We start from the raw sequence: 21,849 nt of genomic DNA on the forward strand, positions 1-21,849 counted from the left end.
ACAGCATACACCGATTTCAGGGGAATTCAGCTCATTCAACACCTTTTCAATGGGGCTTTTCCACGGCCACTTAATTTTTAAAACAAACATGAATGACACATCGGTGCAACCTATCTCAGACTGTTCTGTTGGCAAATCCCCTGAAATGGGTGATGGGTCCCTCATTGAAGCATAAATGTCAGAGACTACCACCCTGACCCTGAGAGAAAAAGGCGGCATCTGTGTGATAGGGTACAGTAGAACCTCTCTTTTTAGACCTCCACAAATCTGGCAAAAGTCAGGTTTTGATAGGGAGGGAGTCTTAAAGGTCCTTGTCTACATTTTTATACCGAAATCGCCATTTGACCATTAAAATGCAGAGTCTATTATCTACAAATATCAAGAATACACCCCCTTTCGATCAGGAAAGACGAAGACAGTGTAGCCGTTTGAAAATTCATTGTAGTATTCCAGCGTAGTACTCATAGTAGGATATCCTTATTTGGAAAATGCCAAGCGCAAAACTCCTCTCAAATCCCATGCATTTCGTGCGTTTAAAAAAAAAGCGTGGACAGCGCTCCAGTGTCAAACTGTTGCTGCACTTGTTTGGGCGTGGCAATAAGCATAATAATATGAATTTGATTGGTCAGTATTTTTAGGCAAAGCACATGTTCTCAGCAAACAGAAAACAAAATATTGGAAGCGTGAGTCACGCTACCCAAAAATATAATCTTTTTTTACATATATTTTTTTTTCTATAACTTTTTTCCCCATGGTTCATTCATTATCTGACATAACTTTTTAGCGAATTCTAACCATAAGATTATTGAAAAAAAAGCAAAAATGTAGACGACCACCTTTAAAATGGGGGTAAATCTGGCAAAAGTCAGGTTTTGATAGGGAGGGAGTCTTAAAATGGAGGTAAATCTGGCAATATCAGGTTTTGAAAGAGAGGGAGTCTTAAAATGGAGGTAAATCTGGCAATATCAGGTTTTGAAAGGGAGGGAGTCTTAAAATGGAGGTAAATCTGGCAATATCAGGTTTTGAAAGGGAGGGAGTCTTAAAATGGGGGTAAATATACAGGTGTTATTCATATATTTAAAAAAAAGAAGTGGAAAACTAGGGCCTAGGAGGAGTGGTCTTGAAACGGCCGTCTTAAAATGGGGTTCCTCTGTACTGACAGAGGAACGGAGAGCACTGTGTGGGGTGGCTGGCTGTTTGACATACAGAGAGATGTGGGATTGTTTATCAGGGGTAGAATGCTGAGTTGTGAAGGGGTAAAAGGAGGGATGGAGTGGATAGGAGGTGTGGTTGTTAGCTGTTGATTGTTTCTGGATGTTCTGTTGTCTGTTGTATCTTCTCTGTCTGTCCAGTGTTGAATAAGGTTGTGGTTCTCTGTTTATGTCCGTCTATATGTTTGTGTCGTTCTGTTTGTCTGTCTGTCTGTCTGTCTGTCTGTAGTGGACAACCCCCCCCCCCCCCTTTCAAGACTTTTTTTTCACATATTTTCTGTTCACTAACTCATAACAAAAACTGTCCCCCATTATTTTTAAAAATGTCCTTTCCTTTTCAGACCTGATTTCCATAGATGTTGTGCATGGCCGTAATGTGTTGCACCGTACTTCAACATTGCGGCATGATATATTTCTCTCTCCAGGTTTAACAGATCAGCAGGTCACATCCCAAAATAAAATATTTCTATCCTTATGTTGTTGCAGTTTGACTACCCAGATGAGGAATACGTTCCCTTCGTGACGGCAAAGTTCAAGGTGACATGGGGTCCCAAGTCACTGCCACTGGATAACTCACAAGGCATTCAAGGTCAGTCCCCTGTTTCTTACAGGCGAGATTGGCGAGTGGGGCGAGGAAGTACCGTTTCTTGGGCACATCTCGCTGCGAGTCAGTGACCCTAGAATTCTCGCCTCGAACGCTAGGTACCTTTGGGCTTGCTCGCTTGGCCAGAAAACATGGCGGCCACGCAGCTGCCCATCCGATTGGCTGTCCATGGTTTTTTACTGACCAATGCAGACGACCTTTTTGGAATCAACCAATGGTGTTTAATTCTTGCGTCATTTCATTTCATTTATGCCTTTGACCTCGTCCGGGGCATAGGCCGCCAACAAGAGCTCGCCAGGCACTCCGATCCTGGGCCAATCTCTCCAGTTGTCTCCAGGTGTAGCCGATGTGTTTCACCTCTGCCTCCAAGTCACGACGCCAGGTGTTTCTCGGTCGGCCTCGTCTCCTCTTGCCCTGCGAGTTCCATGTGAGGGCCTGTCGCGTGATGCTGGTTGTCGTCTTGCGGAGTGTGTGGCCAATCCACCGGAATTCTTGCGTAGCAAGCCATTAAACCGTTTCATAGACAATTTCGCCTCCTAGCTTCGCGAGCGGCAACCCGAAAGAATATCTCGCCTGAAAGAAACACGCGTCTGTTGTTTTGCCACATGATGTGTAGACCTTCTGTAGCACTATACATACAACTGCTTTGTCCATCCATGTTATGTTATTGCGCCCAGTACTTCTGTGTCTGTGTCTCTGTGTGTGTGTGTGTTTAACATTGTTTTAGCAATTGGAGGAGAAACTGTGATGGGTTCAAGCATTTTATACTTATAATATGTGTGCATACCAGCATTACTCATCTTATGGAAGTCTCTCTAAAATCAATCACTTAAAAATCCACAAACTGCAAAACGTGCAAAGGTGACCTTTACAGAGTTTGACGGTCACTCAAATCAATGTTTGCAGCAAGAGCATTTGTCCACAAATAAATTGCTCTGTATGTTTAAAGTGGAAACCCCTTTTAAAAGACCCCCCAATTTAAGACTCCCTCCTTTTGAAGACCCTGTTTTCTCAGACTTTCTGTTCATTACCTCTGTAAATGTACCCCCATTTTAAGACTTCCTCCTTTATAAGACCAGATTTTTTCAGATTTTTTGAGGTCTTAAAGGTCCTTGTCTACATTTTTATACCGAAATCGCCATTTACCCCCATTTTAAGACTTCCTCCTTTATAAGACCAGATTTTTTCAGATTTTTTGAGGTCTTAAAGGTCCTTGTCTACATTTTTATACCGAAATCGCCATTTGACCATTAAAATGCAGAGTCTATTATCTACAAATATCAACAATACACCCCCTTTCGACCAGGAAAGACGAAGCCAGTGTAGCCATTTGAAAATTCATTGTAGTATTCCAGCGTAGTACTCATAGTAGGATATCCTTATTTGGAAAATGCCAAGCGCAAAACTCCTCTCAAATCCCTTGCATTTCGTGCGTTTAAAAAAAAAGCGTGGACAGCGCTCCAGTGTCAAACTGTTGCTGCACTTGTTTGGGCGTGGCTATAAGCATAGTGACATGAATTTGATTGGTCAGTATTTTTAGGCAAAGCACATGTTCTCAGCAAACAGAAAACAAAATATTGGAAGCGTGAGTCACGCTACCCAAAAATAAAATCTTTTTTTACATATATTTTTTTTTCTTTAACTTTTTTCCCCATGGTTCATTCATCATCTGACATAACTTTTTAGCGAAATCTAACCATAAGATTATTGAAAAAAAGCAGACGGGCGCTGTGGCGGGGTGGTAAGACGTCGGCCTCTTAATCGGAAGGTCGAGGGTTCGAATCCCGGCCGCGGCTGCCTGGTGGGTTAAGTGTGGAGATTTTTCCGATCTCCCAGGTCAACTTATGTGCAGACCTGCTAGTGGCTTATCCCCCTTCGTGTGTACACGCAAGCACAAGACCAAGTGCGCACGGAAAAGATCCTGTAATCCATGTCGGAGTTCGGTGGGTTATAGTTACACGAAAATACCCAGCATGCTTCCTCCGAAAGCAGCGTATGGCTGCCAAAATGGCGGGGTGAAAACGGTCATACACGTAAAATTCCACTCATGCAAAAACACGAGTGTACGTGGGAGTTTCAGCCCACGAACGCAGAAGAAGAAGAAGAAGAATTGAAAAAAAGCAAAAATGTAGACGACTACCTTTAAAGGCCCGGCAGGAGTATATAAGGAGCCTGACCTTCTGCGTTGGCAAATCATTTCAAACCTCTTGCAGGCAACGGACAAATACTGCTCCTACATTTTCTTTAATATCTCGGTTAAGCATGAGTTACGGTGTCAGATCTTTTGTTCACACAGCTGGTTTTCACACATTTACCGCCCTATGCGCTTAGATAAGGTTAATTCTCCATAATAAAGAAGATATTTGTAAACAAACATTTCAATGGGGATCTTGTTCAAAGAAAAGGGCGGAGTCAACACTCTCCGACGTCACAGATTTACACCATGCGTTCCAAAAATAGCAAAACACGTGGCATGCGGCAATTTGGTCCCAGAACTGTCTCAGGTGCATGTGTATTTGTTACATCGGATATGAAGAAAGAAATGCAACTAACCTTTACCACCAGTTGTGGCCTTGATAGGGTATTCCTGTGGGGTTGGGATAAAGCTCTCTCACTAATTTGAGCACACAGTCGGGCATCATTTCTCGGTTAATGTTTACCCGTGTTGGATTGTCTTGATGTAAGGAAGACGTCTTTTTCGCCAAGTACAATGCACAATTCCAAGCACCGCGTCGGTCTAGCATGGACCAATACTTCTTGTAGAGTACTTTTCTAACGCCGGAATTCCTGCGGTGTGGCAATTGGCCTGTACCTAGCCACCTCTGGCGATGATTTGTCACACAAGGGCTGCAAAAACAAAAGGCACACTGGCCTACCAGAGGAGAGCCCTGTACTAGGACCCGTGTCTCCGCTTTCACCATCGCCTCCAGGATCAGATAACCACGTCTGCACCCTAACGGTACTACACACACGAGAGACAGCCTCTGTATCGAGGTCACACGATGATGGCCCAGCACCTCTTGGTACACAAGTCGAATCTTTTATTACACACCTTCGAGTTTCAAATGGCCACTGATTCTCAGTAAATAGTCTCCTTATTGCGTTCTCCTGGTCACTGTTAATGTTGAGAAGTGTTAAATCAAATTTCGCCATTTATTTCCACAGACAGAAAGAGATGTCAGTGCAATACAGCTTACAGACCGCAGCCTGGCCCTAACTAAGTTACTATCACCATCGGATGTTGGAATGTGAAACACTCAGGTTTTCCCGCCTTCATCTGTCAACAACACTGATTGTGTTAGAGGCTCTCGCTGGGTGGAATAACAGACCGTGTTCCAAAGTATGCGACACTACGCAGATTATCACCGTTGACTGATTATCACCGTTGACTTCGTCTACATGGTCCCGCTAACTATAATTACTGTCCCTGAAAGTGCCTCACAGGATGGGCAAGTTTACTTTCAAAACAGAAAGGGGTAATCTAAACTCGGTTTGTTCTAAGTGGACATGGGAAACAAAGGGACTCGGATCTTGGGTCGCCCCTGGCAACACAAATGGAAGAATCCAGGATATGCAAATGGTCTTCTGCAGTTTATTCCAAGGTGGTAGGGGGTTGAAAGGGGGAACGAACGGGAGGGGGGAGGGCGGAGGGGGCAGTGGTCGGTGGAGCTACTATACTAAGACTGCAGCAATGGACTGGTGATGTGAAATCATCACCCACACATTTCGAGGTAACCTCCCCCCTCACCATTCGGTTCACAAGCCTGTTTTTGTCCTTGGTCAGTTTGAAAATGATTGGTTTGTTCAAGTATTCCGCCAAAAAAATGCGCCAAGATTTCCCTCCTCATTTCAGTGGTGTTTGACGCTTGCCCCACTCACTTAGTCAGAGTCTGATGCAAAAATTGACTCGAGAATTCTGTTCATTGACGTTGTGACGTACTAAACTTGTTTATTGTTCGCGGTTTTGGCTGATTCTGTGTTGTTTTTCTGCAATATCAGCGAAAGTACCATCATAGCGGTGACTGAGTTACAGCAACCAAGACTAAGTTTCATTTTGTCCGTTTGACTAGCCTGACATCTACAGCCTTGACATTGTTATTCTGTTTCTCTCTGTGTGACTGATTTCTTTGACACAAAGGTTCTCTGTGTGAAAGTTCAATTGTATTGTAAATATAAACAAAATACGCAATCAATATGCAAGATATCACAAATGTTCAGAAACGAAAATATGTGAAAAACTCTGAAGAAGCTGTTAAAAGAAGAAATGCTGCTCGCACAGACAGAAAGCCAGATGGTAAAATTCAGTTTAGCGGTGAGAGAGAGGAAATTGATCTTATTTACGCCCAAGTTCAAAAGGTTAAAACATTTTTGGGAGAAGGAAATCCAAACAAAGAGCTTGTGGACACTATCTTGTGCTTTTTTTTATTGACAAAAACATTGAAGCTGATTTATTAGAGCGCCCTGATGCCCCCGCGTGCCCAGTGCACTTTGGCCTGTTCGTGTTTACATCGCGTGCCACGCGTTGTGCTATTTTTGCTAAGCCCCGCCCCTTTTTCTGTTGCATTATGGGAGAGGCCGGATTGGCCGTGACGTGTTTAAGAGGGGGGTTCTACTGTAATTAATTTGTTCTGTATGTATAGTATGATCCTACTTCTGATGGTAACTGTGTCTTATTTCTTTTATGTTTTTGTATCATCATGACAATTCATTTCACTGTACATGTATATCACATGCCGTCATTCCATTCTTTCCATACCATCGTGAAGAAGGCAGTTATGAGTTACATGTACATGCCGAAATATTGATATAACAGTACCTGACCTGGTTACTGGTGTGTTTTCTTTTTATTTAAATGTTCTTTTATGATTGTCTAACAGTGCGTATCTACAAGTGCCCCCTACTTGTGACCAACTGCGGCAAGTGCCTGAGTATGGACGCAGAGTATTGGTGTGGGTGGTGTGGTGACCGGTGCACCTTGGAAAAACACTGCACCCCTGGGAGCTGGCTTGAGCGCACTGCCACCTGCCCCGGGCCCCAGATTTTGAGAGTAGGTTGCTTCCCTTGGTGATGGGCTAAATCATTCTTACATTTGCTTGCTTGTTTTACTCGGCTTACTTCTGCAATTTGTTTATTTAATCCTTTTTATTTCTTTTTTTCTTTTTTCATGTTGTTGTTGTTGTTGTTGTTGTTGTTGTTGTTGTTGTTGTTGTTGTTGGTGTTGTTGTTGTTGTTGTTGTTGTTGTTGTTGTTGTTGTTGTTGTTGTTGATGAAGCTCATTTTAGAAAAAGTGGCTTTAAGTCATCATCAGAATTATACCGTGTGTTTCTGAACATCTATCAAGATGTTCAATGGTTGTGTTAAAATTAGCACTTCAAGACTTGTAAAATAAATGTTAGTTTTTTATTGCAACGATTTATTCTTTGTGTGTAAGTCATCTGAGAAAAACAGACAAAGAAGAAGAACGTTCCACAGATACACACTTTTACTGTTTTACCTTCTTTTTGTTCATCCACAGATACAAATCAACAGTTATATTTTTTCGTTTACAGTTTAGCCCTGCCACCGGCCCTATCAAGGGAAAGACAAGCATGTCAGTGACTGGTTTGAATCTTGGCAAAACCTACACCGACATCTTCGGCGGTATCACTGTGGCAGGAATCAACTGTGAGGTCAAACCAGAGCACTACGAACCGTCTTCAGGGTATGTACAGTGTGGATGGTGGATGGGGCATACTGCATGCAGACCTGGGAACTCATACGATTTCGCTGTATTTTGTATGTATGATTGTCTAGAATACGATCAGTACGCTCAGTGGATAAAAATACGACGAGAACAATTCCTAGACTACTTTTTTTCACAACCGCATGCCGAAGCTGATCCAATATTTTGACACGTGAGCACAGTTTTTGTCAGTAAACATTGAAAGAAGCTTTTGTAAATAAATATATTGGTTATCTTAATTAACGGTGCGACGGAGCAAGTTTGAATCATGGATGTTCAAATGCTGCATGGAGTACGCTCATTTTTCTGAAAATACGCAAAGTTTGTTTGAGATTTACTCCAAGTGCAAAATAGGGGTTCCCAGGTCTGTGCATGGTATTAAACTTTGCAGAAACCTGTGACGGGCACAGTGGCGTGGTGGTAAGACGTCGGCCTCCTAAGCGGGAGGTCGTGAGTTCGAATCCCGGTCGCTGTCGCCTGGTGGGTTAAGAGTGGAGATTTTTGCGATCTCCCAGGTCAACTTATGTGCAGGCCTGCTAGTGACTTAACCCCCTTCGTGTGTACACGCAAGCACAAGACCAAGTGCGCACGAAAAAGATCCTGTAATCCATGTCAGAATTCGGTGGGTTATAGTAACACGAAAATACCGAGCATGCCTCCTCCGAAATCGGCATATGCTGCCTGAATGGCGGGGTAAAAACAGTCATACACGTAAAAATCCACTCGTGCTAAAAACACGAGTGAACGTGGGAGTCTAAGCCCATGAACAAAGAAGAAGGTTGAATACATAGATCTGCAAGGTCAGATTTGACCACTGTAAGCCTGGGATAAATACAGGGTAAACGGCATGGTCCAGAATTAACCCTGTGGAAGAGACGTCACATACTAAAGGAAGAGAGACCCTTTGAGATTTACTCAGCAGGACAGTGAACTTCACACGGGGCTAATTCGGTTATTGCCGGGCACAATTTTTGCTGATATCTGAGATCATACACCCATCAAAAGGATAGCATCCCCCTTCCCTCTCCCACCCCCGACTTTGTAATTGTAAACCCCAAGTCTCAGATCAAGAAAACCTCAACTACATGTACATGTTATCCCAGTTCAGCCAAAACAGCCCTCCAAAAGTGCAGCATGAGATACCGAAGGTGGATTAGAAAAGTTGCTCGATTGATATATTTTGATGTCAGAAGCAAACGAGGAAGAAGCATAATAATCATTGATTTTTGAAACCTACAGTTTCTTCCTGATCATTGTGTTGTGCGTGTTGTTGTGGCAAGGTCTGTGGCCAGATAGTCTCATTCAGTTTTGGAGGACAAAGGTCTTAATATATTGATGTAGTTTTTTTGTTTGTTTTTTAACTTCAGAAGCAACGAACGATGATTTTTGAAACCTACAGTTTCTTTTCTAAACATTGTTGTTTGCAGGTTTGTGTGTGAGACAGAGATGACCGATGCAGTGAAGAGCGGTGCCATAGTGGTACAGGTGAACAAGCAGTACACCGCCGAGTCCGACTCGGCCTTCAGCTTTGTGGTAAGTAAATACAACGTTTCACGTCTTGAAATACATCTCCTCTTTTCTTATTTCCTTTGGGGATGCGGATTTTTGATTTGGGCTGGGGGTTGGGGGTGGGTGACAGGAAGATTGCTCTAAATTTTGTAGTCCTATATTTTGTGCTGCGTTAAGTGCGCGTCACAACAATGACCAGGTGCGATAGGGGTAACTTGTTGACGTGTGCATTTTAGCCTTACAGAGAGGGGAGCATTTGCATGAACGTTCTTACATTTTGACACAGACTTTCCTTTGTACTCTTCTTCTTCTTCTTCTGCGTTCGTGGGCTGAAACTCCCATGTACACTCGTGTTTTTTACACGAGTGGAATTTTACGTGTATGACCGTTTTTTACCCCGCCATTTAGGCAGCCATACGACGTTTTCGGAGGAAGCATGCTGGGTATTTTCGTATTTCTATAACCCACCGAACTCTGACATGGATTACAGGATCTTTTCCGTGCGCACTTGGTATTGACTGCTTGCCTGTACAGTATAACCTGTCAAATAAGGACACCCTTGGGACCAGAGAAAAGTGTCCTTATTCTGCAGGTGTCCTTATTTTACAGGTTCAAGTAAACGCGACAAAGTCAAGTTGACAGAGAGAGAGAGAGTACTGCACATGTACATGTACATTTATAAGAAAAACAGAAGCTGTTTAGATTAAATAGAGAAACATTTAATATTGACTGTTGTAAAACAAGTTTAAAAGCTTTTTATCATATCAACTGTATAAATTTAAATTGTTAAAAAGTTACTGGATCTCATTCATACAACACATTCACATTCACTTCATTCTGCACTCATCAGCCTTTGAAAGAATTTGTCCAGCGTTGTCTGAGTGGACCATTGATGGCAATGTGATTCGCACGTTTGGTTGAAAACCACTCGAACATGGCGTCATTTAGCTCTTCGTATTCGGTTGTCTTCTTCGAAACCCATTTCTGGTCAGCACGTCCGTCTCCCGATTCCCACAACTTCATTATTTTTTCCCGATCGACGCTGATTTTCGAAATCTGCGTTCTCCCACACCCAAGCTCTTGTGCAATCGTTCGGCATGATTTCCCACTTTCCAGTTGTTTGACAACATTTATCCTTTGTTCTAAAGTCAGCGCATTTCTTCCTTTTCTTGAATTTGAATTTCTTGCTGCCATCTTGTTAAACACGAATCACTCTTTCGAACAAAAGATACATTCACTCATACACTTTCACTTCCGTTCCGCCGAACACGTTCCACACGTTGGATTGGCTGCCTTGGAACTCTAAGCCTCATTGATTGATTGAATCAAATGCGTCGACTTAAAACACTCACCAAGAATAGACTCGGTATTCCAAGCTCTCGTAATCTCTCGCAAACTTCAGAGGATAGCAAAGCATACTGTACAGCGATCTCGTGCGAGCTGCACAAGCCAAGGTTCGAAGTTCTCGCGATGTTCAAAGCATAACAAATAGCGTGTCTCGCGAGAGCTGCTCAGATACCGAATAATATCAACTGATCGATTTATCGTCTTCTTCGTCGATCGAACTTCCCAGCTTGCTGTGGATATCCGTATTTGGCAGGTATATGACTTATTATGGACCCAAAATACGTGTCCGCGTCCGTAATGCCGAGGTGGCCGTAACGTACAGGTGTTTTACAGTGTAAAGCAGTCCGTGCCGAGACTGACTGTCCGTATTCTGCGAGTGTCCGCTAAGTCCAGTGACCGTATTTGACAGGTTTCACTGTACACACTGGGGTGTTCGGGCACCGAGGAGAGTCTGCATACAAGTTGACTCTGAGAAATAAATCTCTCGCCGAACGTGGGGACGAACTCACGCTGACAGCGGCCAACTGGATACAAATCCAGCGCGCTACCGACTGAGCTACATCCCCGCCCCTTTGTACTCAAAGACTGCTCATTACTTCAAGACATCTGAAAATAGCCTAGCGACCCTTTAGAAAATCTTCACGCGTCTAGCGGTGTCACGCGGTACGCTGAAACAGAGAGTCTGCTATCTCTTCCTCCCCTCTCCCAACCCAGTTTCGAAATGGTCCATAGAGTAGACTAAAAAGGAAACAAAACTGCTGACAAATATAAAAACAAATGTGCACCCGCAGCACATGGACAAATCTGTGAAAATTATTTAACTTTTGAAATAATTAAGATTGTGGTTTGTTCCAGGACCCTGAGGTCACCGACATCATGCCCAAGAAGGGCCCCAGGTCAGGCGGTACAACTGTGATGATCAAGGGCACACACATGGACGCTGGCAGCGATGTGTCTGTGACTGTGGATGGGGGCAACTGTGAGGTTTTTAAGTGAGTAGGCCTATCTGCTTATTTACTTGTTGTTGGATAATGTTGTTTTAGTCAGCTTTTTGTTGTTGTCTAATTTTTTTTTTTTTAGCTTCAGCATTGATTGCAAATTGAAATGTGTTGCTTTTAGAGTTGTATAGTGCACCACACCAGGCTTCTGAGATGCATAGTACATGTATTTGTGTTTTTGCAAACCAAGATCAGTTTCTGAGACATGAGTCAAGTTTACTTTCACAGCATTTTAGCATCATTGTCAGGGTTTCTCCTATTTTTTATCTACAAAATCTACCTTTTGCTGATCTATATACAATACAAATGAATCGTAAGATTAATCTTTTTCAAATGATAAAGGGAGGGAGAGAGAGTTTCTGTTTGTTTTTACATGTATCTAATCTTTTTCAAAAGTTGAAGGGAGAGAGAGGGAGAAAGAGTGAGAGTTTCGGTGTGTTTGTGGAAGCAAGTATCTGTGTCTGTTTCCACAAGTACCTATCCACCTGATAAAAGTTAATTATCTTACATCTCTCTCTCTCTGTCATTCAGGCGGAACCACACGATCATAGAGTGTGTCATCCCCAAGCAGTCGGGCCCGGACGACGAGGCGGAGGTAGAGGTCAGCTTTGGTGGACACACCAAGATGAGTCCCAAGTCCTTTACCTACGTTGATGACCCCACCATCACTAGGATCGAGCCCAAGAAAAGCATTATCAGGTTTGACTCTTCTGCTCGTTTTTATAAGATGTTTTGATGATTTCCTCTTTCATAGATTTTTTTAATTTTTTTTTTTCGTTCATGGGCTGAAACTCCCACGGCTTTTACGTGTATGACCGCTTTTTACCCCGCCATTTAGGCAGCCATACGCCGCTTTCGGAGGAAGCATGCTGGGTATTTTCGTGTTTCTATAACCCACCGAACTCGGACATGGATTACAGGATCTTTTTCATGCGCACTTGGTCTTGTGCTTGAGTGTACACACGGTCGCCGAACGTGGGGACGAACTCACGCTGACAGCGGCCAACTGGATACAAATCCAGCGCGCCACCGACTGAGCTACATCCCCGCCCCTCTTTCATAGATGACATGGGTCCACACATTCCCCCAAAAGTGGTGTGTAGCTGACTAAATGGCGTAGTAGGAACAGTCATTCACGTTAAAACCCACCCATGCGATAAAACACCAGTGTACATGGGAGTTACCCCCCGCGGGTTAGGGGGAGTCCCATATTGGTTGGGACTAGAAAGAATTTACCCGATGCTACCCAGCATGTCGTAAGAGGCGACTAACGGTTCTGTTTCTTCTCTTCTTTTGTCTTATTTCTGCCTTACCAGTCCTTTCACCTATATTTCCTTCCAAGAAAACTCTCCCTACTATTCCCTGCAGTTTTCCAATTCTTTTCTTGTTGTCTTATTTCTACCTGACTGGATCCATCACCTTTATTTCACTTACCAAAAGTCTTCTTTTCCACATCCTTATTTCTCTGCACCCCGCATGTCGTATGAGGCGACTAACGGATTCTGTTTCTCCTTTTACCCTTGTTAAGTGGTTCTTGTATAGAATATAGTCAATGTTTGTAAAGATTTTAGTCAAGCAGTATGTAAGAAATGTTTAGTCCTTTGTACTGGAAACTTGCATTCTCCCAGTAAGGTCATATATTGTATTACGTTGCAAGCCCCTGGAGCAATTTTTTAATTAGTGCTTTTGTGAACAAGAAACACTTAACAAGTGGCTCTATCCCATCTCCCCCCCCCCCCCCCCCCTTTCCCCTATCCCATCTCCCCCCTTCCCCTCGTCGCGATATAACCTTCGTGGTTGAAAACGACGTTAAACACCAAATAAAGAAAGAAAGAACATGGGAGTTTCAGTCCAGGACCACAGAAGGAGAAGAAGAATGGGTCCACACGGAAAAGAAATCTGCCTGCATTGGCCTGTTTTGTTTTCTCATTCTTTTTATTGATGCTTTCTATATAGGGCTACCAATTTTCTGTTTGTTGTGCTTGTGCATTTAAACAAAAAAATTTCAGAGGGAGGATATACTGCTTTTAAGTAAGAATTAAACTAAAACGTATTCTGCAGTGCACTGTAAAGTATGAGATTATGTAGAGACATTTTAAAAAGTACACTAACATTGGTACTGAATGTCTGCTTGCGAACGTGTGTACAGTACGTGGAACCACCTTTTTAAGACCTCCAAAAATCTGAGAAAATCAGGTCTTACTGTAACCGAGTGCCGTAACACTACGATCACCTCGGGAGGCGAAGTGCAATCAAACAGGATTGAAAATGTTAGGGCTAATTTCTTAGCCCTATAAAAACTGTTATGCAAACCCGAAGGTTTCCATGAACATACAGACAAACGGAAACCACCAGACCACATCACAAACAGAACTTCACAATCCACCGGTGTTGACTGAAAGGCCAACAACTCGGGTGCAGAGTCCACCGTGAAAGGAGCGGTAGCCTCCCCTGTCACATTACAAAAGAGGGGGTCTTAAAATGCGGGTAATTTTACAGAGGTTATGAACAGAAAGTCTGAGAAAATCAGGTCTTGAAAAGGAGGGAGTCTTAAAATGGGGGTAATTTTACAGAGGTTATGAACAGAAAGTCTGAGAAAACAAGGTCTTAAAAGGGAGGGGGTCTTAATCCGGGGGTTCCACTGTAAAAGGAGAACTACTGCAGTCCCCCTTTTACATACGTTATTTCACAATTTGGCAATTTGTAAAACATCATAACTAGTAGGGAATTATGTTTAGATGAGAATGATAAGTAATTCGAAAGATGTTTAAATCATACTTTAATTTCCTTCCAGTGGTGGCACTATCATCAGTGTCACAGGCACCGGACTTGATCTCATCCAGAGACCACAATTCTTTGTCACATATGGCGGAAAGTTCTTCACAGCGGTCAGTATCCATAATTATTTGTGGTTTCATTTTTAGTCTGAATATAAAACATAAGTAGATAGCATTTGCGTTGTTGTTCAGAATTAATGTTCAGTACATGTATGGAAAATACAGTCAAAGCCGTCAGTATCAGGAATTATTTGCAGTCTCATTTTTAATCTGAATATAAAACATAGCATTTTTGTTGTTGTTCATTGTTACATTTTGCGCAATGGTCTGTGCACTGTCTTACCAAGTAAAGGTAACTAACGCTGTTCGTACTTCCTCTTCTGTTCCAATGGCGCGAGAGTAAAAGGCAACCGCCACCACTAGCTGTTAATTTGTCTTTGTTGGTATGAGAGACGAAGGAAGAAACATTACATTCATACCCAATTTATTACCCTGAATTAATTTTCAGTGCAATTGTGTTGAAAATGCAGTCTGAAGCACTGTCAAGACAGCTATTGAAATAGACGTTTTCAGATTAACTCAGGATTTTCAAGCATTGTGGAAGAGTTACAGCCCGCTTTACTGACCCAAACAATAACACGTTGTTGGCCAGTTAAAAGCAGCAGTGAATTGCAGTGAATAAATGACTCTGATGTGTATGTTGTGCAGTATCCCTAATTTTAGAAAATTGTCTATTAACACTTTCTACCCCACCAATGTTGACCCAGTTGTTTTTTTAGCCGAGATCAGCTGTGCTGCAGCAGGTCACTCAGAATTGTAGTAACTGTGTAGTAACTGTGTATCAACACGCTGGAATGCAGGCGTTGGACGGACGTTACAGGAAGCGACTGAAGCTAACAGTCTGAGCGAATATATCCGTACCTGGTCAGATAGAGCCAAATGAGTGGGTACGGATATATCCGTAGCTGGGAGACAATGAGTTAAAGGTCTGGTTTGACTATTATTCAATTTAAGGTTTTTCGGCTCATAAAACAAATTTGAGTATAAAACTACATCAGATTTGGAGGTTCTACGTGATACTGTATGCTTTAAGATTTTAGAGAAATGAACCTCAGCTTTTACAATTTTCCCAAAAATGTTCTGCATACATGTTAACATTTTTCTGTTGACAGCCGTGTGAGGTTGACTACGCGTACTCCATGAAGTGCACAGTACCAAGCCTGGAGTCCAAAGCCAGGTCCACCGGCATGAACATCACCGAGACCAGCCCGCTGGAGGTGCATTATGGGTTCACGCTGGACGGGGTCATGACCTTGAAGAACATCTCGCATGAGTCTGACTTTGGCCCGCTCCTGTACTACCCCAATCCTCACATCAACAACTTCCCTGGTGACGACCAGACTAAACAGTTTAACGAGGATGAGGACAGACTTGTCATCTATGTGAGTTTTTTTTCAAACTTGTATTTTAGATTGCCAAGCGTTTTTGGGGCGTTTAATAAATAACATTCATCCTTCCACTTACAATGTTCTTTAGATCACTCTCTCAGAATTCTACATATCATAATGCAATTCATAATATGATTCAAACGATGAAAGGCACAGGTGATTGCTGTGACTGCCATGCTTTGGTTAAGTAAGGCACACACACATCAAGGTTGCTTTTATAGCAAACCTGCAAAGAAAGACTCAAACTTGGCTGCAGTTACGAAAACAGTGTGCACTGCCATAATGTTGCTGACTCTCTTACTTTTTCTGAATTGCTTACGCAGACTGTTTTGGTGGAGAATACCTTCAAGAAAAGAGATTTTGAGATATTACTCCTCTTTGCCACAAAGTTTAGAGGGTCTTTTGACGAGCTTTTTTTCTTAAAGCTGAGAATTATAACCTCTTCTATCCATGCAAGCAGAATGAAAAACTCTTGATTTTCAGTGTCAGTTGCTGTACACAATGATTTACATCACTGTCGCGAGCATGCTGACAACCACACAAAGAAATGTATTACAGGATCAGTATTTTGCGCTCGCCTTTATTTAAGTATCTGTTCATGAGGCTGTGCTCATTAATCACGATTCGAAAAACTTCAGAAGAAAAATGAAAATCCAATGAACTGACTCAGATACAGTGGAACCCTCCTTTTGAGATCTCCCAAAATCTGAGAAAATCAGGTCTTAAAAAGTGGGGAGTCTTAAAATGGGGGTCAATTTAAAGGGGTTATGAACAGAAAATAAGAAAAAACAAAATCTTAAAAGGAAGCAAGTCTTACATTGGGGGGGGGGGGGGGAGGGGTTTTATTTGTGGGGTTCCACTGTACCACTATCAACAATGAGAACATGTATGACAATGTTTTATTCTGTCATTTGCAGGGAAGTTTCCGTATCATCAACAACCTCATGTCCTCAGTGTCCGTGCGTGTGGGCAACGAGCAATGTGAACGCGTGGAAGCCACTGACACGGCCATCACCTGTGAGCCACCGGCATCGGCACCTGATGGAACGGACTCCACGGGAAAAGCACCCGTTCTGGTAAGGACAAGGTTACCTGTGCTTAAATCTTTTGAAAGGGATACCAGTGTAAAAGGAAAACAAAACTGGTCCCCTTGTTTATAATAAATACTGTCTGTCCAACGTTTAACAGCCTGCTAAATCAGTACAAGCTACATAGGTAAGAAGGTAAAGATAAACATCGTCTCATAAGAGGCGCTTAGAACTGTATTAGGATTTGCGCCATATCCTCATTATTATTATTATAACCATTTTTGGTGGTAGGGGAACGAGATGTTAGAGATCTCAACAACTCTCGGGCCAGCTTTTATGAGGGCGGTGCCCACTGCTCTCCCTCGCCGCCTTTGCCTTCCCCCTGAATAGGGTCAGGTCCCCATTTTCAGCTACATTGAGCCAAAGAGAAAAGGAGTGAAACACTCACCATGACCATGTTTGTCCTCTGAACAGGGGGAAGTAAGCGCTCTAAATGCATACAACATGTGTAATGGAGCACGTGAGAGTTATCCGGAACCTGTCTCCTGGCACCTGAGACTACATCCCTTAGTAATAAAGTTTTGAATCTGAATCTGAATCTGAGAGAATAACAAGCATTGAAATGAATATGCGACTTTCATTCTTATCAGGTGCGAATCGGCAGCATAGCCAAATTGGTGGGCCACCTGCGATACTACGAGGTGTCGAGCGCCGCCAAGCCCATGGCCCTGGGGGTCATTCTGGGCGTGGTCATTCCCATTCTGGCCATCATCATTCTTCTGACCGTGTGTGTCCTGAGACGTCACCGCAAGCACAAGCCTGCGACAGACTACATCCCTGACGTGCTACAAGACTACCAGGGCAAGAAGGAAGACGAGGAGTTAGGGCTGAACCACGTGGCTATCGCTGATGTCAACGGACATGTTATCGATGAAAAAGGTGGGTAGATGTTAACCTGTTTGCTGCCGGGAAATATTTGCATACGAAGCATTACCTGTGTTTACCTGAATTGACAACTTACAGTGTATAAATGAATACACCACGCACGCACGCACGCACGCACGCACGCACGCACGCATGCACGCACGCACACACACACACACACACACACACACACACACACATATTGCTTGTTGTGTTTTTCTTATTTTTCTGTTGTTTAATTGAACGTTTTATTGCACGGTTCAAGCAAGTTACCCAGGACATCAGCTTATGTCCCACAGGCAGGGGTAGGGTTAATGTAAAAAGTGAGAACAAAGGCATGTACTTCAGACAAAAATGGTACTTGTATAAGACAACAAGAAACTGCCCTAAATCCTGTTCCTTTTTAATGTTTTTTAATGTGGAGAAAAGTTGATAGTAAACAAAATGGCACTGTTCCTTCAGCTAGATTTTTTTCATCTATATAACCTACGGTTTACAGGAACTACAAAAAGAGGTCGACGGAGTACAAGAGAATTATTTGGACACATTAGACAATTTGGACAGTGCTTTAGTTTACAATTGAGGAAGGGATGGGCTGGGGGGGGGGGGGGGGGGTCAGTGTCTGTTGCCAGTCAGCTCATGTGCACTTGATATTGAAAGATAGAGAGGAATTCTTTGTCTGGCATTTAGTAGGAATGGTCTACATGGGATAACTTCAGTCCATGGGAGTTTTATTTCCTGATTGTTCAAACTCTTCTTGCTCAGGAAAAGCGCAAGAGTCAGAGAACAGGAGGGAGACCATTAGAATGATGATTCATTGTGAATAATGTAACAGCAATTATGTACGGGCGCGGTGGCGTGGTGGTAATTAGGCCTCCTAATCGGAAGGTCGTGTGTTCGAATCCCGGTCGCTGCCGCCTGGTGGGTTAAAAGTGGAGATTTTTCCGATCTCCCAGGTCAACTTATGTGCAGACCTGCTAGTGACTTAACCTCCTTCGTGTGTACATGCAAGCACAAGACCAAGTTCGCACGGAAAAGATCCTGTAATCCATGTCAAAGTTCGGTGGGTTATAGAAACACAAAAATACCCAGCATGCTTCCCCCGAAATATAGAGTGCTGTCCCTTCTGCGCCGAGCGGCTGCATTTCAGGGCTCTTTCATATTTCGTACTGTGAGCCTTGAGTCGCCTTGTGGTGAGATATGTGCGCGATATAAATTCTCATAATATTATTATTATCATTATTATGTACATCTTTTCTTCTTTCCTCAGACTGTGGACCCTACATCACGGAGCTGTTAGGACAGTTTGAGGACCCCGCTTTACGTCAAAACATTTCCGCCATGTTGATACCCCGCAGCAAATTGGACATAGGGGAGCTCATTGGCAAAGGTCAGTGGCACGAAGTTCACCCTCATGTGACAGGGTGACACAGTAGTCCCCCTTTGTCACAGGCAGTTGCTCTGCATTGATGGAATTGTCTCCCTGCCAAAGCGTGAGCTATTTATCATAGCTTGGTGTTATTTTGGTACGTTGGAAGACAGCACACCAGTGAGATGTGGTGTAGCTGTTTGTGATGGAGTCTGGCTGCTGTTGTCACCTTGTATGCTCTTAGAACCTTTAGCGTACCCATGGCAGTTTTTATAAGGCTATTAATTTAGCTCTCAAATTTGTAACCCTGTTTGACTGGCTTTGCCTCCAAAGGTAATTGTTGTGCACTGGATTACACTACACTCACTGTAAAGTTGTCTAACACAGTAACAGACATGTCTTTGATCATACAATTTTGATCAGTGATATTAGTCTCAACAACTGTATGAAGCTGAAGAAATGAGACTATAGCTTCAGATGGGCACATTGGCGCGGTGGTAAGACGTCAGCCTGCTAATCGGGAGGTCGTGAGTTCCAATCCCGGTCACTGCCGCCTGGTGGGTTAAGAGTGGAGATTTTTCCGATCTCCCAGGTCAACTTATGTGCAGACCTGCTAGTGACTTAACCCCCTTCATGTGTACACGCAAGCACAAGACCAAGTGCGCACGAAAAAGATCCTGTAATCCATGTCAGAGTTCGGTGGGTTATAGAAACACGAAAATACCCAGCATGCCTCCCCATGCAGACACGTTTGTTTTGTACTTTTGAAAACCATCTCGTTATATGGCACTTGATCATTTGACCACACCTGTGACAGTTGTAATGACTGCTACTGTAATTGTGTACTGCAGGTTATTTTGGAGCCGTGTACAAAGCACAGCTACAGAGAGGAGAGGATAAAACAGCACAGGTGGCTGCTAAAACATTGCAAGGTGAGAGTCAGTGTTTATTAAACTGCTGGTGTTGTGCTCGTTGGAGATGTTTGGCGTGTTAAGTACAGATCCATACACCCAAGCAAAACAACATACATGCTTATAACATTATGTATACACAAGACACACATGCACACACGTCCAGATACACATACAGAAAAACACACACACAGAAAAACACACAAACACACACACACGCACGCACGCACACACACGCACACACACACACACACACACACACACACACACACACACACACACACACACACACACACACATATATATATACACACACGTACACACACTTTCATGACTCCTTGTTCACAATGTTCAAATCTCACCTGCATTCCAATCTTTTGTATACAACTCTCCTGTGTTCACTTTCAAGTGAATAACTATCGTTCTGATATCATTTTAAAGTGAAGCTAAAGAAACCTGGTATCGGCACTGCTGTGCATCTCCTATGATCTCAATGGTATCAAGGCACGGGTCATAGCCCTTTGCCGCGACAAGGTTTGCCGATACCGGCACTTGTCTTGTCTAGACAGTGACGTCATTCATAGATGACGCCAATCATAAATGACGTTTGTCAAGGGAACTTATGCTTTCAAGTGTTGCTGCTTCCAGTGACAGGAAGGTATAGAGATTGATCATTGTATACAATCAATTTATCATTGTATACACAAATTACACAAACGTCATCTTGTGAGGGACCAAAAAATATTGAAACTCTCGGATGATTTTTGACTCACATGCGAAGCAAAAGTGAGTCTATGTACTCACCCGAGTCGTCCGTCCGTCCGTCCGGAAAACTTTAACGTTGGATATTTCTTGGACACTATTCAGTCTATCAGTACCAAATTTGGCAAGATGGTGTATGATGACAAGGCCCCAAAAAACATACAGAGCATCTTGACCTTGCTTCAAGGTCAAGGTCGCAGGGGCCATAAATGTTGTCTAAAAAACAGCTATTTTTCACATTTTTCCCATTTTCTCTGAAGTTTTTGAGATTGAATACCTCACCTATATATGATATATAGGGCAAAGTAAGCCCCATCTTTTGATACCAGTTTGGTTTACCTTGCTTCAAGGTCAAGGTCACAGGAGCTCTTCAAAGTTGGATTGTATACATATTTTGAAGTGACCTTGACCCTGAACTATGGAAGATAACTGTTTCAAACTTAAAATTTATGTGGGGCACATGTTATGCTTTCATCATGAGACACATTTGGTCACATATGATCAAGGTCAAGGTCACTTTGACCCTTATGAAATGTGACCAAAATAAGGTAGTGAACCACTAAAAGTGACCATATCTCATGGTAGAAAGAGCCAATAAGCACCATTGTACTTCCTATGTCTTGAATTAACAGCTTTGTGTTGCATGACCTTGGATGACCTTGACCTTGGGTCAAGGTCACATGTATTTTGGTAGGAAAAATGTGTAAAGCAGTTCTTAGTGTATTATGTCATTGCTAGGTTTAGTTATTAGGTCAAGCATGTGAGTCGTATGGGCTTTGCCCTTCTTGTTTTGTGTGGTATCAACCTCGACACCACAAAAAAATCATCCTCGAGTTTCAATATTTTTCGGTCCCTCACTCGATGACGTTGTGTAATCTCTATGTCTTGAACCCAACAGCGAAGAGCACAGAGACTGAGGCGCTGCACAAGTTCCTGCAGGAGGTGGTCATCCTGAAGAGCTTGCAGCACCCCCATCTGCTGCCCGTGGCCGGAGTCTGTTTAACCGCCAGCGATGACCCCATCGTCGTCACACCCTTCATGGCCACTGAGGACCTCAAGAGCTACGTCGCTGAGCCGTCCAAGGTCAGTCTTAGAAGTTGATACAGTGGATCCCCCCTTTAAGGACACCCCCCCCCCCCCCAATTTAATACCCCCTCCCTTTGTGTTCGTGACGCACTTCTTCTTCTTCGTTCGTGGGCTGAAACTCCCACGTACACTCGTGTTTTTTGCACGAGTGGA

The 21,849-nt window shown here is 43.1% G+C and overlaps 1 protein-coding gene across 1 annotated transcript in view; it reads left to right on the forward strand.

Moving 5' to 3' along the window:
* Positions 1 to 21,849, forward strand: part of LOC138965104 (plexin-A2-like) — a gene marked incomplete at its 5' end in the record, with an annotated part of 57,084 nt that overhangs the window by 24,837 nt on the left and 10,398 nt on the right. The window contains 13 exon segments of the mRNA XM_070337234.1: positions 1,698 to 1,800; positions 6,693 to 6,862; positions 7,365 to 7,516; positions 8,965 to 9,070; positions 11,249 to 11,385; positions 11,923 to 12,090; positions 14,186 to 14,279; positions 15,341 to 15,610; positions 16,534 to 16,692; positions 17,295 to 17,583; positions 18,839 to 18,958; positions 19,789 to 19,869; positions 21,509 to 21,693. Of these exon segments, the coding sequence (XP_070193335.1) occupies positions 1,698 to 1,800; positions 6,693 to 6,862; positions 7,365 to 7,516; positions 8,965 to 9,070; positions 11,249 to 11,385; positions 11,923 to 12,090; positions 14,186 to 14,279; positions 15,341 to 15,610; positions 16,534 to 16,692; positions 17,295 to 17,583; positions 18,839 to 18,958; positions 19,789 to 19,869; positions 21,509 to 21,693 (2,034 nt within the window).

The sequence above is a fragment of the Littorina saxatilis genome, linkage group LG4, assembly GCF_037325665.1.
Source record: "Littorina saxatilis isolate snail1 linkage group LG4, US_GU_Lsax_2.0, whole genome shotgun sequence".
NCBI lineage: Eukaryota > Metazoa > Mollusca > Gastropoda > Littorinimorpha > Littorinidae > Littorina > Littorina saxatilis.